This window comes from Petromyzon marinus, unplaced genomic scaffold (assembly GCF_048934315.1).
Source record: "Petromyzon marinus isolate PM22_M1 ecotype Great Lakes invasive population unplaced genomic scaffold, UKy_Petmar_22M1.pri1.0 PM_G_Scaffold_6, whole genome shotgun sequence".
Classification (NCBI taxonomy): Eukaryota; Metazoa; Chordata; class Hyperoartia; order Petromyzontiformes; family Petromyzontidae; genus Petromyzon; species Petromyzon marinus.
Genome location: NW_027423013.1, coordinates 6503024 through 6518926, shown reverse-complemented (window position 1 = coordinate 6518926; position 15903 = coordinate 6503024). Strand labels below are relative to the sequence as shown.

Here is a 15903-nt window from a genome sequence, read left to right as displayed (position 1 = left end):
CGCGGGCAGGCTCGCCACACCACGCACCGCCCCTCCGTACTCACAGAGACAACACGATACGGTTTATACCCTACGGACGGTTTATTCCCCACGAATAAACGAACTAGACTGTGCGTGTCAGTACGGACCAGCAGGACAGGTCTAACCTATCTCGCTACTGCCTGATACTTAATCGACCTGTCTGCCCTCTATTTTCTCTCCCCGTGCTTCCCCAAAGCGTCCCTTTTTATCCTCCTTTCAAAGCCCTCGCACCGCCCATCCGCGGTGCATCACGGGTCAGGCCGTTAATTCGCGGTGCATCATGGGTAGGGCCGTTAATCCGCGGTGCATCATGGGTAGGGCCGTTAATTCGCGGTGCATCATAGGTAGGGCCGTTAATCCACGGTGCATCATGGGTAGAGACGCTAACCCGCGGTGCACCATGGGTAGAGACGCTTAACCCGCGCTGCCCCGCTCCCCACCTGTCTGCTGGTCCGCGTGTGTTCTAGGCATCTCCTCACTGCAGTTCTCAGCGAGTTCTCCATGGTCATTTAATTCTAAGTTAAGCCACGGCGCCGCAGTGCCATTTGGCCTGGGGGGGGGGGGGTGCCTGCCAATTCCCTAACCCTGAGAAACCGTGGAGCACCCCCACGAGGGGGCCTCTCGGGTAACAACTCAGGGCAGGTGCCCCCCCCCCTCCCCATGAGGCCCTACTTGAGTGTGTGTGTGTTTAGGTGGGGGGGGGGGGGGCAGGGGAAGTGCTGTGATGGGAGCCAGGTGGCTTCTCGGTCGCAGCAGCACAGCGACTGCCCCGGTTTCGACGGAGCGGCTTCTCTGTTGTGGCACCACAATGGCAATTGTCATCCCGGCCGAGGGGCGCCTGACAGCGAGGGACATCCGTCGCTTCATTACTGAGAACTTCCCCTTCTATCAGAACAATGACAAGAAGCGGGGAAACTCTGTCCGTCGCTGCCTCACGTTTGAAGACTGCTTCGTTAAAGTGCCCAGAAGGCCGGGCCGGCCGGGCAGAAGCAATCACTGGGTCGTGGACCCGGCGGCTGCGAACATCTTTGATGACGGCTCGTATCAGCGCAGGAGGAAGAGGTTCAAACGGTGCGGTGTGGTGTGGGGTGAGTGGGCGAATGACTGGATGGGTAGGTGAGTGGGTGGGTAGGTGAGTGGGTAGGTGAGTGGGTGGGTGAGTGGGTGGGTAGGTGAGTGGATGGGTAGGTGTGTGGGCGAATGACAGGGTGGGTAGGTGAGTGGATGGGTAGGTGAGTGGGCGAATGACTGGGTAGGTAGGTGAGTGGATGGGTAGGTGAGTGGGTGGGTAGGTGAGTGGGTGGGTAGGTGAGTGAGTGGGTAGGTGAGCGAGTGGGTAGGTGAGTGAGTGGGTAGGTAGGTGAGTGGGTGGGTAGATGAGTGGGTGGGTAGGTGAGTGAGTGGGCGAATGACTGGATGGGTAGATGAGTGGGTGGGTTGGTAGGTGAGTAGGTGGGTAGGTGAGTGGGTGGGTAGGTGAGTGGGTGGGTAGGTGAGTGAGTGGGCGAATGACTGGATGGGTAGATGAGTGGGTGGGTGGGTAGGTGAGTGGGCGAATGACTGGATGAGTAGATGAGTGGCTGGGTAGGTGAGTGGGTAAGTGAGTGAAAGGGTGGGTGAATCGGTTGGTGGGTGAGTGGGAGGGTGGGTGTGGATGTGTACTGTGATGCATCTGCCAATTGTCTCAAGTGAGTCAACCCATGGCATCTGGGTCTGTCCCGTGACCTGTCAGCGAACTTGGCCTAAGCTCCGTGGTGATCTCACGGGTGGTCGGGGCATTTAAACTGGAGCATGATGTTTATTTTGCTCCCCATAGAATGTGGAGATTTTACGTGGTAACAACTTCTTTAAACACCACCGAGGCGTCGTTAAGCGTCTCTTTCAAACCGTGATAGTTTGCGAACGGTAGTTTCCCTTATCTCCAGATATATAAAAGGCAAAGTTGTGATTATGTGTGTCTGTTCAAAATGTTTAGCGTACTTCCCGACATGCAACAAACTTTAAATTTGCCATGTGGGTACTTTCCAGACTGTACACCGTGCAAACATTATAAAAATACACTTTTAGCTTCTATTTTAGGGGGGGAGGGGATCTCAATAATGCATTTATTTTTTGCACGGCAAGTGAGCTGTGACATCAAATCTGTCACGTGACCCGCGCACGTGGAAGCGTAACGCATTGTAGTGTAGCGGTTAGCGTTGTCTGTGTGTGTCTGTGTGTGTGTCTGTGTGTGTCTGTGTGTGTCTGTGTGTGTGTCTGTGTGTGTGTGTGTCTGTGTCTGTGTGTGTCTGTGTGTCTGTGTGTGGCTGTGTGTGTGTCTGTGTGTGTCTGTGTGTGGGGGGGGGAGCGGTAGTGTAGTGGTTAGCGCTACGCTGCGCTACGAACCCGGCGACCCGAGTTCGATTCCCGCTCACGGCCACCACCGGTGACGATTATTTCAACCGGTCCTGGGCCTCCCCTAGGTCGACTCAGCCTCAAACGTGTAAATGTTGTGGTGTGAACATCGGGAGACAAAGGCGGCCGGACGTGGTGAATCCAAGTCCCGGGCGAAGCCGGGTAGTTAAAGCTCGTGCTGTTATATTCACAATCAGATGTTTTTATTTCGACTCGAGGAAAATCGGTGAAATCGGAAGCCAACGATAGGCCCCAGTTGTGGGCCCTTCTTAACCTGGTAACAAAATAATATTCTTAATCAGTGATGTCCTCACCTAAGCGTGTGAGACGAGACGGACGCACAAGACTCTAGTCTCCCTTTGCTGTACATCACTCACAGAGCACCACAGCGCCCCCCCCCCACCCACCAGATCCACAACAGCGTTCGCCCCGCAAGACTAAGGCAGCTTCTCCCTGCCTCAGCTGGACCATCAACAACGGCAACATTTGTGTCAACAACAGCAGCAACAGCTAACTTGGCGCCTTTATCATTACGTCTTCAGCACGGCAGCAGCAGCACGGAACAACTTCAGGGCATGACTCAGTCGCAACTCGCGTTTAAAATCGTCACGCAAGACGGCTCTCCGCGAGACGTCGCGGGCACACGGCGAGTTACTTTTTTCCCCGAATAAAACTCGGGACAACGTGAATGCGTGGAAACGAGAAACGATGTCGGAACGCAACGGGGCATCGCAAATCGTAAAGATTTTTGCGAGAGCGAGAAAGAAAAGCTTCCTTCTAGACGTCGCCGCCGCGCGCCAACGACGGCACCAGCGCGAGCAGAAGCGCCGTGGGCCAAGCGGCACCGGGGCAGCAAGACGCCTTGCTGGTGGCGGACGCCCGCCCCGCTGACGTCGTCACCACTGACGTCGTCGCCGCTGCTGATGACGCCATCGCCGCTGCAAAGGGGCAAGCGGAGAAACGAGACGTCAGTCGCCATCGCTACGATGAGAGCAATGTACGAGTACCGGGGGGGCCTCCTACAACCCTCCGCCTCCTCCTCCATTTCCACCACCACCAACAACACCAACACCACCAACACCACCAACACCAACACCACCACCAACATCACCACCAACACCACCACCAACATCACCACCAACACCACCAACATCACCACCAACACCACCAACACCACCACCAACATCACCACCAACATCACCACCAACACCACCACCAACACCACCAACACCCCACCACCACCAACACCACCACCAACACCACCAACACCAACACCACCAACACCAACACCACCAACACCACTAACACCACCACCGCCACCACCTCCTAGGGGATGGAAGATTTGTTGGAGGTTGTTGGTAGTTGAGACTGAAACCTCTTCCTCACTTGTTCACTCAGCCACTCACCCACCCACCCAATCACTCATTCAGAGAGACGATCCATCACACTACGTTTAAAACTATTTGGTAAATTAAAACGCCGACTGTCACATCATCGACGTCAGGTGCCCGATTGTAACTCCTCTGCGGTGAGCGGTGGACCACCACCACCACCACCACCGCCACCCGCGTGTCAACAACGCTCTTTGCCAAAACAGCAAACCCCTGCCCAGAGTTGCGATGCTGAGAATCGTTTTATTGTCAAAGCGTTATTTTATCTCCGTTTGACCGCAAATTGGTTGACTGCCCTCGATGTGTGCACCTCCATGAGTCCATGGGAGCCTTTAACATTTAAGTCTATGGGAGCCTTTAACATAGAAGTCTATGGGAGCCTTTAACATTGAAGTCTATGGGAGCCTTTAACATTGAAGTCTATGGGAGACTTTAACATTGAAGTCTATGGGAGCCTTTAACATTGAAGTCTATGGGAGCCTTTAACAGTGAAGTCTATGGGAGCCTTTAACATTGAAGTCTATGGGAGCCTTTAACATTGAAGTCTATGGGAGCCTTTAACATTGAAGTCTATGGAAGCCTTTAACATTGAAGTCTACGGGAGCCTTTAACATTGAAGTCTACGGGAGCCTTTAACATTGAAGTCTACGGGAGCCTTTAACATTGAAGTCTACGGGAGCCTTTAACATTGAAGTCTGTGGGAGCCTTTAACATTGAAGTCTGTGGGAGCCTTTAACATTGAAGTCTATGAGAGCCTGTAACATTGAAGTCTATGGGAGCCTTTAACATTGAAGTCTATGGGAGTCTTTAACATTGAAGTCTATGGGAGCCTTTAACATTGAAGTCTATGGGAGCCTTTAACATTGAATCCAAGCATGAATGGAGCAAGCACTTGGGAACCCGAGCAGCCAATGGAGATTCACGGGGTGGCCAGAAACCAAGTTTTTTTAAAACCCAGGACTTTCCGCGCCGCCGATCTCATTGGGCTGACCACGGCCATTTGCATCGTCAGGGTGGTCAGACGATCCAAGCCGCCGCCCTCCCGCGTACCTGGCGAGGTAGCTAACAGCTCGTCGTCGTCATCCTCGCCATCGTCAGCACCGCCGTCACGGCCGCTACCGGCGTTGGGGGCCGATGGCGAGGACGTAGAGGCCTCCTTGCCATCGTCCTGGCCCTCCTCCTCGTCCTCCTCCTTCTCGTCCTCCTCCTCGTCCTCCTCCTCGTCTCCCTCCTCGTCCTCCTCCTCGTCCTCCTCGTCCTCCTCCTCGTCCTCCTCCTCACCGCCCGGCGCCACTGTGGGGGTGGTTGTGGGGGTGATGGTGGTGGTAGTTAATGGTGGCGGTGGCGGGTGTAGCGGTCTACACCGCGCTACACCGCGCTACGAACCCTGCGAACCCGAGTTCGATTCCCGCTCACGGCCACCAACACGCGGTGACGATTATCTGAACCGGTCTTGGGCCTCCCCTAGGTCGACTCGGCCTCAAACGAGCACCCGGCGCGGTGTGTGGCGAACATCGCCAGCACCGGGGAGACAAAGGCGGTCGGGCGTGGCGCCGGCCACCCGCCCCCTCGTGCGCCGTGCCGGCCTTCACAGGCGCCGCTCGCTAACGGCGCTCGCCCCCGCGGCCTGTTGAGGCTACACGGCGGAGGATCTTCGTCTTCGACGGCGGCGGTTAATGGCTCGGCGCCGGATCGGAGAGGGATTCCGGCCGGCGGGTTTGTTGCCGGCGGCGACTTTGCTCACCTTCGACGGAGAGGTGCGCCCGCAGCTGGTCTGTGTTGAGGTTGTTGGTGGCGAAGCAGGTGTAAGTGTCCGTGTCCTCGCGCCGCAAGTCCAGGATGCGAAGGGTGCCGTTCTCGAAGATCTGGAAGCGCTCGCCCTCAACATTCAAGCTCCGGTAGTTCCTGAACCTGGCGGTGCGCGGGAAGGCGTGGGGGGCGTGGGGGGCGTGGGGGGCGTGAACCGTTGCGGTTTGACGGCGATGCCGTCGGGGGATTTGAGATCCGGGGTCGGCGGCTTCGGGAGACGCGGAGGCGAACGTCCCGCGGGACGTTGGAGCGGCGAGGTTCACGCGGCCCTCCGCCGCGTTGAGTGCCCCTCTCACTCTCTTGCTCTGAGCCACGTCCGCGTGGCGGCCATCGACAGTCACCCAACCCCACCCCCGCGCGCGCGAAATTATAAATGTTAGCCTATGGGAGCCTTTAACATTGAAGCCTATTGGAGTCTTTAACATTAATGTCTATGGGAACCTTTAACATTGAAGTCTATGGGAGTCTTTAACATTGAAGTCTATGGGAGTCTTTAACATTGAAGTCTATGGGAGTGTTCTATGTTGAACTTCTTTCGCTCCGTACGTGGCCAGCCATGCAAACCCGCTGGCGGCATTCACAAAACAGACTCAACCCCCGTACCTCTGATTAGCACGGTTGGCCACGTAGGGTGCGAAAGAAGTTCAGGGCACGTACAGCCCTCGCGACAGGGAGCGTCGAAGCGCGATGACGGTGTGCCGAATGAACGAGGAGCCTCTTCGTCGTCAGGGCTGTCGTTTGCGACATGGCCGGGTAGCTTCTGAAAAACAGCTGCACGGCTCGGTGGGCATCAGGCGGTGAAATAAACAAAAAGAGTCTCCAGCGAGCGGAGAGCGAGAGGAGAGGCGGAGAGGGACGGACGCTCAGGCGCAGCGTTCGGTCTCACCACAGGATGGTGGCGGGCGGCCACACCGAGCACTCCATGTACACCGCCTCTCCCTCTCTCGCCCTGTACATCCTGTCTGGCTCCGTCAGCATCGACGGGGGGCTGGCTGTGTGAGGCGGTGGTGGGGGGGGCAGAGACAGCGAGCGGGCAGAGGTCGCTCCCGAGGGTGGGGGGGGGGGTCGCTCCGGGCCGAGCAAGTACTTGCAGTGCTGCACCTTAACAAACTGCGTACTCAACTGGGCCCTGTACGTGTGTGTGTGTGATGTCGCAACCGTGCACCTTTCCGTCGTGTGTCCGGAGGTTGCTGCTTTGCTGCATACACCTGATGTGAGCTTCTTTGGTACCGTACGTGGCCAGAGATGATAACCGCAGCTGCGGGCGAAAATACAGCAGAGTGTTAGTAGGGTCTCTGTGTGAGTAGTGTGTGGGTCTCTGTGTGAGTAGTGTGTGTCTCTGTGTGAGTAGTGTGTGGGTCTCTCTGTGTGAGTAGTCTGTGGGTCTCTCTGTGAGTAGTGTGTGGGTCTCTCTGTGAGTAGTCTGTGGGTCTCTATGTGAGTAGTGTGTGGGTCTCTGTGTGAGTAGTGTGTGGGTCTCTCTGTGTGAGTAGTGTGTGGGTCTCTGTGTGAGTAGTGTGTGGGTCTCTGTGTGAGTAGTGTGTGGGTCTCTCTGTGTGAGTAGTGTGTGGGTCTCTCTGTGAGTAGTGTCTGGGTCTCTATGTGAGTAGTGTGTGGGTCTCTGTGTGAGTAGTGTGTGGGTCTCTGTGTGAGTAGTGTCTGGGTCTCTATGTGAGTAGTGTGTGGGTCTCTGTGTGAGTAGTGTGTGGGTCTCTCTGTGTGAGTAGTGTGTGGGTCTCTCTGTGAGTAGTGTCTGGGTCTCTATGTGAACAGTGTGTGGGTCTCTGTGTGAGTAGTGTATGGGTCTCTGTGTGAGTAGTGTGTGGGTCTCTCTGTGTGAGCAGTGTGTGGGTCTCTGTGTGAGTAGTGTGTGGGTCTCTGTGTGAGTAGTCTGTGGATCTCTGTGTGAGTAGTGTATTGGGTCTCTGTGTGAGTAGTGTGTGGGTCTCTCTGTGTGAGTAGTGTGTGGGTCTCTGTGTGAGTAGTGTGTGGGTCTCTGTGTGTGAGTAGTGTGTGGGTCTCTGAGTGAGTAGTGTGTGAGTCTCTGTGTGAGTAGTCTGTGTGTCTCTGTGTGAGTAGTCTGTGTGTCTCTGTGTGTGGGACCCAGACACTACTCACTCAGAGACCCACACACTACTCACACAGAGACCCACAGACTACTCACTCAGAGACCCACACACTACTCACAGAGAGACCCACATACTACTCACACAGAGACCCACACACTACTCACACAGATACCCACACACTACTCACACAGAGACCCACACACTACTCAAACAGATACCCACAAGTGTTTCGAGTACTCGGCCCCGCTTGAACGTCGAAGTGCTTCGTTGAAGCTATCATTTGCAAGAGCCGGGGTGCTTCTGAAAAAAAAAGAGCCACGAAGCTCAGTGGGCATTGCCTGGTGAAGTCAAAAGAGTCGAGTTTAGTCGATGGCCTTTAGTGGGAGTAGCGTTGAGAGGGGGCATCGTCTCAAGTGGGGTAGCGGCACTGTTTGCTACTCACGGTCAAGGGGCAGGGCGAAGGGGTTGTGACGGTCGCCCAGCACAACGACCAGCAAGGCCACTAAACGGGTGGTGGTGTGGAAAGTCTCCATGGGGGGGGGGGGGTGACAGATGGTCGGCCTGGCGGCTTCCTTCACTTGGCTAGGAGGGGTGAAGGGGAGGGAGTAGGAGGAGCAGTGGGAATGATATTTATTTAGACTGCAAGAGGAGGAATCCAAAGCGCTATGAAGCTCTTTTTTCACAGATGTCCAGCTGTGGCGCTGGGTCAGAAACATGACAACAAACACAAAACAAAAACACGGCGTGAGTGCAGAGTTACAGGAAGAGTAAAACAAATCACTTTAAAAAAATATATATACTAATAAAACTAACCAATGTTTAATCTTGCCACGCGAAGCACACCACCGTGCTACATAGCTCTTTTTAAGAAGAGACATTGGCCCATAAACGGTGGGCTGATATCAAGTGGACATTTAGGGCAAAATACTCTAAACGCGTGGCGTTTCTGAATGTGGAGGGGAAAAAACCGGAGGACTTTGGGAGAGAAATCCACGCGGCCGCGGGGCGCGAGAAACGTCAACTCCAAAGATAGAGCAGGGAATGTCAGGGTCGGTATCAAACCCCACGACCTCCTGTACACCAGGTGACAACCATGCCGGGTTAAAGACCTCCTCCTTCACAACGGGACAATTGGAGTCATGCCTAAGGCTCCCTCACTGATGGACACGTTCCTCCTGTGTTGAGCAAAATGTTTAGGTTCTCATCGTTTCGCAGAGGCTGCATTTTTTGCCACCGCAGAAAACGAACGTTGGGGGAAACGCCTCCTCGCATCGGACTCTTTGTTTTTTTTGCTAAAGTCACGTAGGTAAAAAAAAATCTATAAAATAAATAAATGAAAAAAACAACTCAATTAAAATCACGACGTTTCGGAGGCAGCAGCACAAGCTTCCGTCTTGAGGTGGAAACCGTCACGGCAAAATTGCTGCATCAGGTGAAGAGAACTCTAAGACACCCGAGATTGTATACAGGTTAAGGGGGGGGGGAGATAAGAAGGGCCGTGGGGGGGGGCTAAGTTAAGCCGCCTTCTGTTATGCTGCAGGGGGTTGGGGGGGACGGAGAGATGGCCGTGTGCAGGTTGAAGAGCGTTACACACATGAACCAGAGGCAGGGGGCAGTAGTTAAGCTGACAAACTGGTTGCCTTGCAGAGCATACTGCTGTAAACTATAAGGCTGCTAAAGTTTAACTTGGGTTTAACTTTATTTTTTTTACCTCTGCGGCATTACCGAAAAAAATCCAAAGAGTATGAATCCTTGCACATCACGAAAGCTTCAAATCTAGCGCCTCACATCGTGTTAGTTTGGCACCGATGTTCGTGCTGATGTTTTAAACTAGATCAATAAAACAACATTGATTACAGCCCCAGCTCAGGTTTTTTTTCCCATCAATGAAACACCCCCTGAAGTGAGAGCACCTTCCAGGATATAAACCAACACTGCCGCACGTCTGTCCAAGAGCTGTGTAATAAAAACAATTGAGTCGAAAAAAATGTCAAGCTGACAGGGAAAGGGGCTCCTGGCAACTGTGACCGCCAGCCAGGTCGATGTATTGGTAATGAGAATGTGCAATTTGTTTTATCCTTGGAAACACGGACTATGAATAAAACGAGATATTCTTAACTCTTTCGGTAAAGTCACATTGAAGGGAAACAATAAAATAATAAAATATATAAAACAATAAAAATTCTCACGACGTTTCGACCATAACACAAACGGTCGTCATCAGGTTGAAACGTCATGAGAATTTTTATTGTTTTATATATATTTTATTGTTTCCCTTCAACGTGACTTTACCGAAAGAGCTAAGAATATGAATTACCGCAGTTACGAAAGCTTCAAATCAAAATTTAAAACGAGATACTCGCAGAGTTTATGCTTCTGAATGTGCACTTGTTCAAGCGATTCACTCGGGTCTAAGAGGCAGACGCACGGTAAATTATTGGGCGCACTTTGTAAGCTCCTAAGGTAGACAAAGCGAGCTTGAACACGACGCGCTCGAGTGAAGTCTTTGAGCGACGCATCACCACATTGACACGCGTGCATCGCAAACAATTCAAGTTTAAAACACGCAGCAAAGATTCGTTACAAAAGCCTAGCGGCAGCCTTCAGGCATCCTTTGGAAGCTTGCTAACCCACAACATAACCTAGAGACCATCTTCCAGGTCTCTATGGAGACCATCGCATGACAGCGGCATCTGTAGCCGGCCAAAGTGCCGCCTCGGCCGGCTGGGCAATCTAGCCGAGACCGGTGACACTCCCGGAATAGGCCTCAACACGGCACTCACCAGCGCAACGCTGCGTAGGTGTCTGGGGGGGGGGGTCTTGAGCTATATCCTCCTTCGTGGTGAGGTTACAAACAAAGCAATGTCCTCGTGTGGTCGTGGTGGAGGAGGAGATTCGACGTTCCGTGCCTCGAATCACGGGCAGGCGACTCGGCGGGGCTGTTATCACGTGAGGCCTTAGCAGGGCGCTTTTATAAATCGTAGTGCGGATAGGCGAACACGCAGTGCGAGCGAGGCTCAGATTCTGTAGAATTGATAAACACTGCCCATAGACTCATCACTGCCCATAGACTCAACACTGCCCATAGACTCAGCACTGCCCATATACTCAACACTGCCCATAGACTCAACACTGCACCATAGACTCAACACTGCACCATAATAGACTCAGCACTGCCCATAGACTCAACACTGCCCGTAGACTCAACACTGCCCGTAGACTCAACATTGCCCATATACTCAACACTGCACCATAGACTCAACACTGCCCGTAGACTCAACTCTGCCCATAGACTCAACACTGTCCATAGACTCAACACTGCCCATAGACTCAACACTGCCCCATAGACTCACCACTGTGATCTCTACATTTGGGTCAAACTTAACATCTCTTAATGTTCGACGGCTTGTGCACCAGATCTTATTTATTCACGATGTACTTACAAAAAATTCCGCAGACTACCTACTGGATTTCCTCTCTGTTTCAAAGAACAAATTTGACCTCAGGTCTTCGCTCATTTACCAGCTTCACATTCCCTATTGCCGTACAAAAACTGGAGGAAGGGCCTTTGCTATTCATGACCCCAGGGTCTGGAATGCTATTGCCAATAAACTGCAACTTGAATCACTACCTATGAGATCTTCACTCAAAACTGCTCTAGAGGAGTTGTACACCCCTAGCTGCCACTGCTATTCAGTGGCCTAAAATATGGCTCTAGATTTTGGTGTTATAATTTATTCATGTAGTTTATTGTAAAAAATTCGGTCACACTCCCTATGATCACTGTTACATTGCATTTATGGCTTTTATTTTGGTGATTTCGAAAAGTTTTTTGGGTTTAGGCCATGTTAATGTTTATTGTAGTACGGAGTTAGACTGATGGCCTTAATCTTAGTTATCTACATAATGACACCTTGCCGATATTAACTATGTTAACCTATTTGTATTTTTTTTATTTTTAAATTATATCTTAAAGCTATTTTATATTCGATATTTATTAAATTTTATATACTTTAGCCCCTTGGTGTTATACTTTTAACCCTTATTATTATAGTAAGACTTGTTTAAAACTTATTTAAGATTTTAGATTCCTATATGTTGAATGTATGCACCATCCTGCCAAAGTAAATTCCGTGTCGGTGTGAACTTTCATGGCGAATAAAACCCTTTCTGATTCTGATTCTATTGTGGTTGTTGTTATTTGACTTGCATCCCACTGGGGTTTTTGCACACAGAGTTGGTGTACGGTGCTATTTCAGGAATATTTTGATATTTTTTTCCTGTATTTTCTGTTTGCACAGTCACATAATCATTTTAAGATGTTTTCTTGTTCATGTTTTTTGTTTGTTGCGGTTGCACCCGATTCAAGAGCCGAATGGCTCACAGGGCTATACCAAACAAATGAACAAATGAACTAAAATGAACTAATATCGAAAGGCACATTAACATAATTTATTCATACTCTAATTTATTTATTTACGGAGAAGCTCATTGTAGGAGGGGCGTGTCCCGTTCCCCGGAAGTGACGTCATGTCACCTGCTGCAGGAAGCTATCGCTTCCTGCACTGAAATCCGAGGTGAGAAATTCTCATTGCGATTGTGGTTGTTGTGGTGGTGGTTATGGTGGTTGTTGTTGTTTACCAAGGTAGAGCCTCGCTCTCTCGTAGGGATGTCAGTTGAGTAGCAGCGAGCATGGGAATCGATGTCCAGGTGGGAACTTTACAACGCGGGGCCTACCCACGTGCGGCCTTGCCTCCTGCCCTCGCCTGATTGCATTTACTTTAATTATCTCGCTTAAGTTTAATTTGTCTTCACCCGGCTCGCCACTTTGTAACTTTGTTTTATTGTAAATATTCACGCAGTTTTGATTTTCTTTTGTTACCAGGCCAAGCCCGCTTGAGCTGCTATACCGCTCTTGTTATCAGAAGCGACCTGCCCACAACAACACAAGGTGAGGCTTTGTCAACGTGTGTGAATGTTTTGACTTAAAACTTTGGTGACTGCAGGAATTAATATTCTTGGTTCTTTCGGTAAAGTCACGTAGATAGAAAAATAAAATAAAAATAACATAACAAACGTAAAAAATAGTAAATAAAGCAAAAAAAAATACGTTTTGATTGCAACATAAGTGGTCTTTATTTAATGTAATTGTATTATCTGTTATTGTTATTTTCTGTCCACGTAATTTTACAGAAAGAACAAAGAATACGTGTGTCAATGTCTATCGGTCAAAGACGCTAAACGGAGTGACGCGCAAACTCCAAATATACATCTTCTTTGGTTCTTTCGGTAAAGTCACGTAGAATGATAATAAAATAATAAATTGATAAAATAAAATAACACAATAATATTCTCACGACGTTTCGGCCACAACACAAGCGGCCTTCATCAGGTGAAGGGAGCGAGACTGTCTGGTAGGACAGCGCTGGAGTGAAAGAGCCACGTTCAGATACGGCCTTTAAGCTGTGTGAGAGGAACAAAGCGCCTTGACAAAGGAATTAGCATAGAATTTAGCATTGAAATGGCTGAATGATTAGCTTGTGACTGGTCACAGAAATAGCTATGTTAAAAGTTAAAGCATACACACCCGCAGAGGCACCCATTGTTAAAGGGATTAGCATAGAATTTAGCATTGAAATAGCTAAGTTAAGGCATACACATCTTGACAATGGAATTAGCATAGAATTTAGCATTGAGATAGCTGAGTGGTTAGTTTGTACCTGCTGCAGAAATAGCTACGTTAAAGTCAGAGCATACACATTCACCGAGGCCCTTAGTACAAATCAAACAGGAGAATTTAGCATTGAAATAACTAGGCGAATCCAGCATTGAAACAACTGAGTGATTAGCTAGTGACTGGTCACAGAAATGACTACACATCTGAGCTATTCACAGTACTATATAGTGAACCAATAAAAACTAAAATATAAATTACCTTCATGTTATCAATAAACTCTATATTCTCCAATCAGCTAAGCTACCAACAATAAGTCGTTATATATCACAATGCTATATGGCGAAAAAATGGGTGGATTCTTACCCTCAAATTTCAGCCCCACGGATAGCTACGGGTCCCGTTCAGACGGACGAGTTCGTCCATGGTCGGAACAGAGGAGGGGGAGAGAGACAGCTGCGAGGCCCTAGTATGCTCCATATTGTAAAACTATACCATTAACCGTGGTGTGAGAGGTATTAAGAGGCAATGCTGGCAAAAGAGCTGCGGTCTGAAGGTCATCTTAAAAATACAATTAATTAAGAACAGAAATGATTTAAAACATCTTTCCAGTGGTTACTAAGCCTGAATCCATCTTCTCGGTTGAAATTGTCTCTGTGCTTGTATATGTGAATGGCCTCATGAACGAATCTCTCATGGTAGCCGGTTGGTTTGCAAAGAACCTCCGTCTTGGAGAAGTCAATGTCATGTGAGCCCACTGAATTATAACAGTGATCTGCCACGGCAGAGGAGTTCGTCCTACCGTGTTTCAAGTCTGCTTTGTGTTCGCGGATGCGGTCCGAGATATGTCTTTTGGTTTCTCCAATGTAGCTACTACCACAGAGGCACTTTAGTTTGTAAACGCCCGGGTACTGTATGTCTGGAACAGCATCTTTTACAGATGGAACTAAATCACGGATTTTATGTACTGTGTTGAATCGGACCTGGATCTTGTGTTTGTTCAGGATTTTGGAGATCTTTTTAGTGACCCCTGCAATGTAGGGTAAGGTGATGGTTTTGAGTGGCTCCACAAGAGGATCCTTCTTCATGACTGGAGTGATGGCTTTGCGGATTGTGTAGTCGGAGTAGCCATTAGCCCTGAGAGCCTGGTGTATGTGCTTGAGTTCACTGGTAATGTGTTCCTGGTCGGAAATGCATTGGGCTCTATGGTATAGAGTCTTGATGAGGGAGTTTTTTTGGGATGGATGGTGGTGGGAATCCGGTTTCAAGTAAACATCTGTATGGGTAGCTTTCCTGTAGACAGAGTGGCTCATTGAACCATCATGTCTTCTTTTAATTAAGACATCCAAAAAGGGTAGTTTGCCATCTTTTTCGACCTCCATGGTAAATCTGATGGCTGGGTGTATGGAATTGATGTGGTCGCAGAATTGGTCTAGAGCAGGCTGGCCATGTGGCCAGATGACAAAGGTGTCATCAACGTACCTCTTCCATAAGGTCGGGCGTAGAGTGGCAGTCTGGATGGCGTCAGTTTCAAATTTTTCCATGAATACGTTGGCTACAACCGGAGATAGGGGGGAGCCCATTGGGGTGCCCTCAGTTTGTTTGTGGAAAGTTCCATTCCAGGTGAAGTAAGTGTTGGTTAAGCAATGTCTCACCAGGGGGGGTACATCAGTATGCAGTCCTTGATGAACCAGGTCTTCAATGATAGCGATGGTGTCAGGTACCGGGACTTTGGTGAACAAGGACACCACATCAAAACTGACAAGCAGGTCGTTTGGGGACAGGGAAATGCCTTTGATTGTCGATACCAGGTGAGTAGAATTTAGTACCGCAGAGGTGGTTTTTCCAGTGAAAGGTGGCAGTATATCAGCAAGAAAACGTGCCAGTTTGTAGGTGGGGGAGCTGATAGTAGAGACGATGGGACGAAGGGGTGTATCTTTTTTGTATCTTTGGAAGGCCATATAATCTTGGTGGTCTGGCAGCAGAGGGCTTCAACGAGAACTGTTTGACCTCATCAATTAATGCTGTTGAATCAGAGATTATTTCGTTCGTTTTGGTGACCAGGCTGTTGGTGGGATCTCTTTTTATTTTTGTGTAGCTGCCATCGTTGAGTAGTTCTTGAATTTTGTTGTTATATTCTGTTTTGTCCATGATGACAGTGGCATTGCCTTTGTCGGCTGAAAGGACGACAATATCATCCCTATTTTTTAATTGAGATAATTCAAAACGTTCGTCTTTGCTGATGTTGCTGGGTGGCAACTTACGGTTTTTGAGGGTTGCAGCGATTTCAGATCTTGCTACGTCTGCAGAGATGTGACTCAAGCCCTTGAGTGCAACGTCGACATGGGCAATGATATCATTAACCGGTAAGTGTCTCGGTGTGACAGCAAAGTTTAGACCTTTAGCTAAAACGGATTTCAGACCATCAGAAATGGAACTGTTACTGCGATTAATTACGACTTTGTTGACGTCTATCTTTTCGGTGTGTGGATCCGATTTTTTGCTGGAGAGGTGATTGAATTTGGAAATCAAATTGTCCCTACAT

At 49.7% G+C, this 15903-nt stretch overlaps 1 protein-coding gene across 5 annotated transcripts; it reads right to left on the bottom strand.

Annotated features, from left to right (window-relative positions):
• Nucleotides 1-2596: 2596 nt before the first annotated feature.
• On the bottom strand, nucleotides 2597-10666 carry LOC142918284 (uncharacterized). 5 transcript variants are annotated; one of them, XM_076062421.1, is made up of 8 exons: nucleotides 10468-10666; nucleotides 8127-8385; nucleotides 7907-7984; nucleotides 6781-6873; nucleotides 6502-6607; nucleotides 5551-5717; nucleotides 4857-5099; nucleotides 2597-3353 (listed from the first exon to the last, which is right to left on the bottom strand). In XM_076062421.1, the coding sequence occupies exons 2-8, from the start codon at nucleotides 8215-8217 to the stop codon at nucleotides 3193-3195; spliced, it is 939 nt and encodes a 312-aa protein (XP_075918536.1). In that variant the 5' UTR covers nucleotides 8218-8385; nucleotides 10468-10666; the 3' UTR covers nucleotides 2597-3192. The 5 variants fall into 5 exon arrangements, with proteins under 5 accessions (XP_075918536.1, XP_075918537.1, XP_075918538.1 ...); XM_076062422.1 differs by having other exon boundaries at nucleotides 8127-8266; XM_076062423.1 differs by lacking the exon at nucleotides 7907-7984.
• Between the last annotated feature and the right edge of the window lie 5237 nt (nucleotides 10667-15903).

Bases quoted from the DNA above. Each gene is read 5' to 3' on its own strand.
- LOC142918284 (XM_076062421.1), bottom strand. From the start codon at position 8,217: ATGGAGACTTTCCACACCACCACCCGTTTAGTGGCCTTGCTGGTCGTT. The intron at 7,985-8,126 runs GTGAGTAGCAAA...TTTTTTTTTCAG, and splicing joins CTTCGCCCTGCCCCTTGACC to AAGCACCCCGGCTCTTGCAA. The intron at 5,718-6,501 runs GTGAGACCGAAC...GCGCACCGCCAG, and splicing joins CCGCCCGCCACCATCCTGTG to GTTCAGGAACTACCGGAGCT.